The sequence below is a fragment of the Neophocaena asiaeorientalis genome, unplaced genomic scaffold (assembly GCF_003031525.2).
Source record: "Neophocaena asiaeorientalis asiaeorientalis breed wild unplaced genomic scaffold, Neophocaena_asiaeorientalis_V1.1 scaffold484, whole genome shotgun sequence".
Lineage (NCBI taxonomy): Eukaryota > Metazoa > Chordata > Mammalia > Artiodactyla > Phocoenidae > Neophocaena > Neophocaena asiaeorientalis.
Window position 1 is genome coordinate 1424880 of NW_020171830.1, and position 10153 is coordinate 1435032.

The following is a 10153-nucleotide window of genomic DNA, read 5'->3' on the forward strand; positions in this document are numbered from 1 at the left end:
ACTGCTTAGGTGGACCATGCTAAATATTCAATAGTTTTCCAAACTAATCCCCAGAAGTCACTCACTGGCACACAGGTCCCAAGCTGCCTTCCCATTTTAGGCTGTGAGAGAGCTGTATCTTCTGCTGGCATTAAACCTGTGATGGTGCCATAGACATATATTTGAAGAGAACAGCAATGTAGCTACCACAGCACAGTGTGCTGTGTGAATCCTGAGGATTTTACTGCTACACTGTAGTCAGAAATAGAGAAGGGAAAAATACATGAATCACTGCCTCGCCAACAGGAAAAGCATTCCGGGTGCTTCTCATTCTGATTACAACTCTGCTAAGCTAAAACAAGAATGGGGCTAAAACTTAACTGCCTAAATTATCAAAACATATCGTCCTCAGGAATGAAGATGACTTTATGTAACAGAAATAACTCTCACAGAAGGTTTAACTCTTTCATTCTAGTACATACGGTACCTGACCTGTAAGCAACTAACACACAGGAAGAGCTGCTGATCTGCCTGAAACTGGAGCCAGCGCTCTATACCCTCAGACACTGTACTCCCTCCTACCACAATCCACTATGACTGAAGGAAGAAATAGCAGAAAGAGTATAAGGACAGGACTAGGGTGGCCATGCAACCCAACCAACCCACGACAGAGGGGAGGGAGTTCCTGGGATGCAGGACTTTCAGTGCTAAAGTTGGGATAGTCCCAGGCAAAGCAGGATGAGCTACCTAGTCACCCTAGACAGAAGGGAAATCAAAAGACATGCAAGTCCAGTCCTGGCCCTACTGTGGTCTACGTCATTCCTCTCTCCAAGCTTTGGTTTCTTCACTTGCAAAACAGCATGTGTACCACTGGCTGCTCAGATCAAATCTGAAGATATTTTGTAAACCATTAAAGACAAACACAAAGTAACAAAGTACTATTACCTTCCAACCAGAATGAGAACTGCCCAGGGCCCAAAATACTGGCTTCCCTGGGCTTGGACAGGCTTGGCCCTCATAGTTATTATCTACACTACTTGTACAACTTTTGAAGTTAATTTAAACAAACTCCTGTGGCCTGGATAGCAAACATCTCTGTCTCAACAAAAAAAAGCAGCATTCCCGAGTTCTAGTCCCAATCTGTGTGTAAACTGGGAATTGTGTGAACCACAATTCAAATATTCAACACAATCCAATATACCCAAAGATTAAGTCCCACAACCAAAATCCCATTCTAAGCCCACAGCAGTACTCACAGAAATGGAAGCAGTGGGATCCAACTGATATTTAGCTGCAATGCCAAAGCGAGTACAGTTGGTTCCTGATGTCCAAGCAAGGTTTACTGAAGTGTCAAGATCTTCACATACTTTCTGATAAATTGATCCTCCAAATTCTGTCCCATCATTGCTATAAGATATTTTAAATTAGTCAACCGAGACTAGACAATGTAATAATGTCTAAGGCACAAGGCTGATACCGTAGCATTACATTTAAATAAAAGCCATTGCTTACATGGGTCTCTAGTGTTCCACTGAAAACTTTAGTTTTAAAAGGTCTTTTCGGGGCTTCCCTGGTGGCGCAGTGGTTAAGAATCCATCTGCCAATGCAAGGGACGTGGGTTCGAGCCCTGGTCCAGGAAGATCCCACATGCTGCGGAGCAACCAAGCCCATACGCCACAACTACTGAGCCTGCACTCTAGAGCCCACACACCTAGAGCCTGTGTGCCGCAAAAGGAGAAGCCACCGCGATGAGAAGCTCGCGCACTGAAACGAAGAGCAGCCCCCGCTCACCGCAATTAGAGAAAGCCCACGCACAGCAACGAAGACCCAACACAGCCAAAACTAAATAAATAAAAAAAATTTTTTTAATGTCATCAAAGGACTTTTCCCAACTTATGTCCAAAAACAGGGATTGGTCAAATCAATCATGGTATATCTATAAAAATTATCATGCAGACACTAACCATCACTAAGAATACATCATGCTATAGGAAAATGATCAAAATGTATTAAGGTGGGGGAGAAGGTTAAAAACAGCCTTTTTGGTATGTATTTTATATACACACATATAAAAAGATGAAACACCAAAGCATTAACAATTAACAAAAATTATATGTCTAGACGGTGGGATTATGAAACATTTTTGTTTTCTTCTTTGTACTTCTGTTATATACCAATGCATCATTTTTATAAGGGAAAAAATTCTTTTTAAGTCCTTGCTACATATACATTTAATTTGGGTTAGGTAAAAACTCTATACATTTTAGGTAATCCTATCAAATGAGCACCTCACACATCACAGACAATGAAGTCAAATGAATGCATGCACATAGAGTTTGGCAATGTCTTAGCCTTTTTTTTTTTGGCCATACCATGCAGCTTGTGGAATCTCAGTTCCCTGACCGGGGACAGAACCCGGGCCACGGCAGTGAAAGTTCCAAATCCTAACCACTAGACCACCAAGGAACTCCCATCTTAGCCTCTTCTAAAAATCCAAAGCACATCAAGCCTCATGTGAAATGAACATTTACTCTCTCAGCACCAAAACTCAGACTAATGGTTTTTACTGTACACTTCTGAAGGGCATTCTAGCCCAAGGATGATCTTTTTATGTTAAGAGAATTCCTTTAGGTTGTACTTAGACTCACAGGAGATGACAGGAGACATCAATACCACTTTGAGGTCCTACATCATAATATCTCACAAAAGAAATACTCACACATTAGTGTGTAGCTGGAAGTCCCCAGTCCTGTAGCCCACTGCAAAGTTATTTCTTGTCAGCTTTGATTTGGCACTGTCAAAGGTCATCTGGTACCCAGCAAGCCAGCCCTCATAACCAAAGACTGCTGAACCGTGGATTGCAGGTCCAGCAAAATCAAAGTCAACATCACAACCAAGGTTTATACATTCCCTCTTGTAAGAAGACTTGATTTTACCACTTTTCTTTCTGGAAAAAGAACAAACTGTCTTAAAACTGATGTCAGTGGGAAAGATTTACAGACATACCTTCTGCATAGAGGGCACAAAACAGATTTAAATGAACCTCACTGTAACTGGGGAGTACAGGCACACTTCATTGTTTTACTGCAGTTCACTTTACTGTTTCCCTCCCCCCGCACCTGTTTGTAGCAGGGTTTGTAGCAATTGAGGGTTTGTAGCAATCCTGCACCAAGCAAATCTGTTTGGGTGTTTTTTTCCAACAGCATTTGTTCACTTTGTGTTGCTGTTGTCACATTTTGGTAGTTCTCATAATATTTCAAACTTTATTATTATTATTATATTTGTTACAGTGATCTGTGGTCACTGAGCTTCTGATGTTACTACTACGACTTGGTGAAGGCTCAGATGATCGTTGGTATATTTTAGAAATAAAGTATTTTTTAATTAAGGTATGTACGTTGTTTTTTTCCCCAACATAATGCTACTGCACACTTAACAGACAACAGTATAGTGTAAACATAACTTTTATATGCACTGGGAAACCAAAAAATCCGTATGAGTCGCTTTTTTACAATATTCACTTTATTGCAGTGGTTTGGAACCAAACCTGCAATATCTCCAAGGTATGCCTGTATAAGAGGTAGCAAGATAATCATAAGAGGTAAAAAAAATATATATGGCTCAATGAACTAAAAGGCACAAGGGGAGACTGGACCACCACCACCATAGGAAGACTGCTTTGCAGAATTGGTTATCAGTCACAAAAGCCTATAAAAAACATGTTAGGTACCCAAGTTAGTGTCACAATAAGAGGCAAATATTTGAAGGCAAGTCAACAACCATACTGCTCATGCTCCAAAGGCAGAAACAGAAATTCACCACCACAAGGCACCTGAATGTGCACCTTTCTTAAATATACCAAAGAAGAATGCTTTTCAATTTAAAGCAGATAAAAATGCCATGCTTACCCCGTGTTTGGTGAAAAGGTGGTATCAAATGTCAGTTTCAAACCTTGACAAATCTATTTCGAGAGAAAAAGAATTTGTTTTCAGCTTTATTTCTTTTTTGAAATACAAAAATAAAATACTTAATACTACAGCACATTTTCAAATGTTACCTGGTCTTCAATAGCGATTTCTGTTCCCAGAGTATTATCAGTGTTCCACTTTTCTGTGAAAGTCAGACCATACTCACACCATTTATATTTGGTCTCCAAGGTCCCGGTAACTTTACCAGTGTCTGTATTAGATGAACCAGATGTTGAGAATTCCTAAGAAGACAAGACAAACTTCAGGAACTTTCTCGTAAGCCTAGAAGAATCCACTTCCTAATTTACACACACACACACAAAAACCCCACTGAAACACAATAATTTCACTAATTCCTCTTTTTTCTAGCTTCCCAAACACTCCTACCCTCCGCTACTGAGTATATACAAGAGTGACAAATTAGCCTGTAAGTTACTGACTACATCTTACTACTGCTGACATTTCCAACCAATGGATCAAAAGTTACTTGTATAGGGCTTCCCTGGTGGTGCAGCGGTTGGGAGTCCGCCTGCCAGTGCAGGGGACACGGGTTCGTAGATTCTCAAATGAAAAACAAACTACAACTTTTAAGGAAACTTCTGCTAAGGTGATTTTATTTGGGATTCAAAAAAAAATCAGTGGGGGAGGGTGGATGTTTTAGTACTGCTTCCAATCTGCCTGATATTGAATGAGACACTAAATAGGTCAGTATGGCTAATCACAGACCCCCTTCATTAAAATCTGAGTTTATACACAATTTACTATGAAATGGTTCCTGAAAATCCTTAAAAGGAAAGCACCCCACTGTAAGAATCTATGCCACAAACAAGATTGCTTTTTTTTAATTCTTTGGTAACCTCAATATTCTGTTTCTGACATAAAGAGTCTTCATCAGGTTTAATGCCTTCCCAACCATCTTTACATTCTCATTTAAAAAAAAAGGGGGGGGGAGGGAAATTATAGGAGATTTACTCTATAACTGGTTTATATCATGCATAATATAAACTATACTCTGTACAACAGATATTAGTAGAAAAAACAACCTATGCAGTGATCAATTTGAAGTGTACTATATAATCTTATGTTTGTAGCAAATATAAATAACTTGCCAATCCCTAATTGCACACCAACTGAAAAGTAAGGCATAATATGGAGAGGGCTTATCTGAAATTCAAAATCTGCTACAGATAATCCAGAAATCTAACCTTTCAGAGCTTAGTATACAGGCAAGCAACTGAAATCTTCCAAGATAAAATGTTAAAAATGCCCTTTGAGGGTTCTGATCTGACTGCTAATGATGGTTATACTCTTAAGGCCATTGGAAAGCCAAGTTTAAAGATGGCTGATCTGAACTAATAAAGAAAAGCCTTCGACCTGAAATTGTGATACCTGCAGAATGAGGAAATACCAAAAACTCTATCAAAAGGAGAAAAGACCAATCATCCTTCACTTAGAAAACAGAGCATTTGTGTAACTATCGCTCTGCCGTGAAACAGACTCAATTCTTTAGGTCTTATATACAATCTCCTGAAATTAGATGCTTTCAGTAACAGAAATTTCAAGTCAAAGCTTGGCACTCATGCCCATACTAAAAAGCACCAAATTGTGTTAGGGAAGAACACTGGATATGAAATTAGGAGTCCTGACATCCAGTTCTGGCTGGCATTTACTAAATGAGTAACACTGAGGAAGACACTTTTCTGGGTCTCAGTTACCTCAACTGTAATAACAAAACTTACTTCTGGAGGATTAAATTGGACTAAGACTTTGAAAGCTGTGCACATTTTCACATGCTCTACACAACAGGAATGCATTACTAAAACAATATAATATATATGGAGCCTGTTCTAACAGATAATTGAAATGCAAATGTGTATGAGTAGCTATTTTTAGTCCTGAGTGACAATGATTAATGATTCTTAAGGCCCCACCCACTGCCACCCATCAGCCCACAGACTGAGCCAGCTTATATACACGCCAAGTACATGCCAAGGAGTCCTCAAGACACAAAACCAAGAAGATCACACTGTGATCTGGGACCAGAATTGGGTCAGATGATACCACTGGTGGAGCTTATACCCTCCCTTTCACTCCTCACCAAGACATTTAGGCTTCTACCTTCTGCAGTGGCCCAGACATCATTGCAGTTCAGGTGAGAAATGCGACTGCGACTATTTGGGGCCAGGGACATATTACAAGATCAGTACCATACTCTTGAATTACATACATTAAATGTAAATTAAAACATACTATATCTAATCAAGCTCTTATATATCCTTCATGTTCTTAAGCTGAATTTTATAAAATTCCTATCCACAATAAGCCTTTCCTTTCCAACAAAGATTTTGATTTATCAAACAATCTAGTACTAGATATACTGCTCTGACTGTTCTCTACTTTAAAGTTTATTTTGTCTCTCCAGCCAGCAAGCAAGCTTTTTAAACACAAGAATTGAGTCTTCTACTTTTAGAAGGCCTTTCGTGTTTCAGCAAATACACAGCAAGTGGTTTATAAGGGGCAACAGGTTAAGAGAGAGAACACAAAACAAACACTAAGTCACTGCTCTGTAACCTGTTACCTTGAGCAAGTAAGTCACTCAACCACACTAAATACTCAGGCTTCCTTTCAGACCAAAGAAACCAAAAAACAGATGCGACCAATATAAAACCCCAGAAATCCAAGTGTAGGCATTGAGAAACTACAAAATGATTAATTTAAATAAACACCAGTTATATGCACTAAGGGAGTTAACAACTGTAGGAAGAATTTATCAAAATAACCAATAATATTCAATATGCACACACTACACCCATCCCCAAAACAATCCCCAAACAAAAACTTTTAGAAGAAAAAAATTACACAAAATTAAATTTTACTTTACTCTCTTTGAGGGAGTTTGTTAGGCAAGATCAAGACATCCAAATATCAAAATAGTAACCTCTTTAAAAATACTCAAATTTAGGACTCTCTAAATTCACAAAATACAAGTGGAAATCTTCCCCAAGGCGGGCTGCTAGAATATGACCATTACATAAACGATTAGTACACTCAAATTAAGTTACTGAATATTTTTATGCCCAGAACTCTTAATGTTTTCCACAGGCATTAAAAGAAGGTGTTACAAAAAAGTATAACAGGTTCCCTGCCTTTAAGCTTGCAACCTTACTGAGTAAACAGAATCCCACATGACCAGTGTCTTTCCTGAGTTCCTTGTGCATACAAAGTAATATGGCAAAAGACCACATGAAAATCAGAAATCATATCCAAAGCCAAAATCATCAAGATAAAATTCCCTTAAAACGAAATTATCTTTTGCCCCTTCTTTAAGATAAAATGAGTAGACAACTTTCAGTTATGACTATTTTATGGGTTGAAAAATTGTATAAAGGCTCGTCAGAACTTATCAAATAACTAACACTCACCACGCCACTGCATGACTTTGTTTTCACATCCAGTTTCACCAACCCAAAACCTTCAAGTAGAGAGCAAAAAAGAACAAAATGATCTTTTTGTATAAAAGATGCATACCAACAGCTGACTACATTTAAAAAAACAAAAACCAGAAACATTTCACATATTCAGAGGGGGATAAAAATGTGTGTTGATATACAATATTTAAATGAAAACAAATTAAATTATTCTATGTAAACTAACATGTAAAGGACAGAACATCTCTATGAAGCTTTCCTAGTATGTTGGTGTGTATTTGGCACCCACCCTCAAAAACAGCTTCCAAATCATCTTATCAAAACATTTATTAAAACATGCTTTTCAAACCTAAACATCAGATCAGAAAATCAATTCAAATTAAAGATCAGAATAGTCAATAGTTTATTATGATACAGGCATTTAGAACATTTATCTCAAAGGCATACCTCGCTTTGGAATTAATAATCTGAACAACTGGGAAATAATCTAAAGGATAGGGAGGGTGGGGTGTGGAACAAAATCTTTAACAAAACCCAAATTTATTTGCAGAAACCCATAACCGTTTATGAGTCACCACCATAAAAGCAAAAACAGTAAAACATGGTAATTCTAGTCAACCGAGGCCTAAACTATATCCGAAGGAAATGAAAGCACAATTGTTTTTTTTCTTAAAGGTAAATTCCCTGAACTAAAGTATGAAAAAAAGGAGGAAATTGGGATGGAGGGAAATGTGGATTGTTACAGTACTCTTTTAAAAGAAATGTTATCTTAAATGCAGCTAACAGAAGAATTACTGCAGCAAGATATTTACAATCTGAAGAAATTACTAATTCACTAAGCAATCCAAACACACATTTTCACTTCAGATCTAAAATTTTTAAAACAGTTCTTACCAAATCCTTTGTTGAATATATCTCTGGCAGCTTTGCCAAGGTCAGCATATGATGGAGGAATACACATTGCTGGTGGGAAGAAACATTCCAGTGTTAACATCCCTGTTCTCCCACAGTCTGTCCAAGAACTAGCTTATGACCCACGCTACCTTTAAATCCAAGCAGTCCAACTTAGTTTCGCTACCACTAGAATCTATAATAACACTGTAGTCTAGTATGATCCATGAAGGAGGTATCAGCACCAAAGGCTTATTTCTAAAACAGACAATCACAGTTAAGTGTTTATACAAACTTGGGAAATTCCCTCCAAAATATATAAAAATATTTTCTATTCCTAAATTTACACAGTGCCTGTAGCCTCACTTCCTAGGATGAGACTAATACAAAGAATCAAACACATACACACGTATATATCTGTACATACAGATATACCTGCCAAAATTCACTAGAATGTGCTGACTTAACCAAATAAGATAAGATTAAAAACTCAGACAAGTCCCTCTCCCCCCTATTCAACCTTTAGTATCCTCACGGAGATCAAAACCAATATTCCGAAGTAGAAAGAGAAAGATAGGTCATACTTCTGAAACTTAAATATTGAAACATAAAAAAAAAATACAGCCATTTATGTTTCACTCAAGCGCCTACATCAACTAAATATCAAATGCACTTTAAACATATTAGTATGACACTCAAGTCCTCGGCCCACGCTGTGAGGCTTAAGGGCAAGCAATCTGAGGTCGTTACACCAGTTCATTCATCCTACATAGCACGTCCACGCCTTTAGGAGCACATGTAATGAATGACCTTGCGCCCTCACACGGGGGGTTACTACTTCCTGTAAAAACGTGACCGATCCAATCCTGCAAAAGCTGAACCCGATAATTAATAACTTTCTGCTTCTCAGTTCGTCAAAGCTGAACGTGAATGCGTCCACAGACCAGCTCCCCAGGCCTAGTCAGTCCCCCTATCCGAGATCCAACCACCCAGTCCCTCCTCCACAAAGCCAGGGAAGTCAGACGGTGGAGTGGCTACCGAAAGGGGCGAACTTCCAAGCCCTTGAAGACAGAGAGGGAAAGAAGCTGCGGTTTTCTGGTCGGGAGGCTTCGGCTGCCCAGACACCGCCGCCCCATCCCGCAGAGATCGCTCTACTTACGCCGCGGGCAGGTCTGTCCGGAGGTCGCCATGGCGAGGCCGCGAGAAGAGGTGATCTGAGGGAGGGACAAGAAGTGCGGTCAGCGGGGCTCAGAGGCGAATCAAGGGACCAGAAGGGGGTCTCAGACAGAGGGGAGAGGGGCCGCAGGGCAGCGCGGCCATCTTAGGGAGTCGGGGCCGACCCCGAGTCCGGCTCAGGCGTCCTGCTTGGCCGCCGGGGCCTAGGCCCCAAGGTCCGAGTGAGGCAGGCGCGGCGGTACCTGGTGGTCTCCTGGGGGGAGGGGGAGGCACCGCTGCCGCTCCGCTAGCAGCTGAGGCCGCTCAGCTAGCTCTGCGTCCCGCTGCAGCTGCCACGGCTGGAGGGCGAAGTGAAGGAGACACCGTTCCGCCCGCCGCAACCCTGTCCTCCCCCCGCCAGGACCCTGCCGCTGCCCCTGGGGCTGCCCACCGCGCCTGTCCCCGCAGCGCCGCCCGCTGCTCACTCCAACCTGCTCCGAAACGGCCACGTGTTCCGAGAGCACCGCTGCCCACGGGGTGAGCTCCCTTGGTCCCTCGGCAGGGGCAGGAAAAGCAGAAGCTGCCGGACCTCAACTCAGGCAGCTACGAGGGCAGCCCCTGAGGCGAGGGGGCGGGGAACGGCGGAGGCAGCGTGGAGGGGAACGCGCGGGCGAGGGATGGGGCAGAGGCCCCGCGCGCGCTCGTCACGGGCGGGGCGGGGCTTCAGGCGCG

At 41.1% G+C, this 10153-nt stretch overlaps 1 protein-coding gene across 1 annotated transcript in view; it reads right to left on the reverse strand.

The window, feature by feature from the left end:
• Nucleotides 1–10153, reverse strand: part of SAMD8 (sterile alpha motif domain containing 8) — an 84565-nt gene that overhangs the window by 5220 nt on the left and 69192 nt on the right. Inside the window, exons 5-11 of the mRNA XM_024740751.1 lie at nt 9426–9480; nt 8270–8338; nt 7370–7419; nt 4037–4189; nt 3888–3940; nt 2699–2926; nt 1236–1386 (exon numbers count right to left, since the gene is read on the reverse strand). Coding sequence (XP_024596519.1) covers nt 1236–1386; nt 2699–2926; nt 3888–3940; nt 4037–4189; nt 7370–7419; nt 8270–8338; nt 9426–9480 — 759 coding nt within the window. The remainder of the gene's footprint in view (nt 1–1235; nt 1387–2698; nt 2927–3887; nt 3941–4036; nt 4190–7369; nt 7420–8269; nt 8339–9425; nt 9481–10153) is intronic.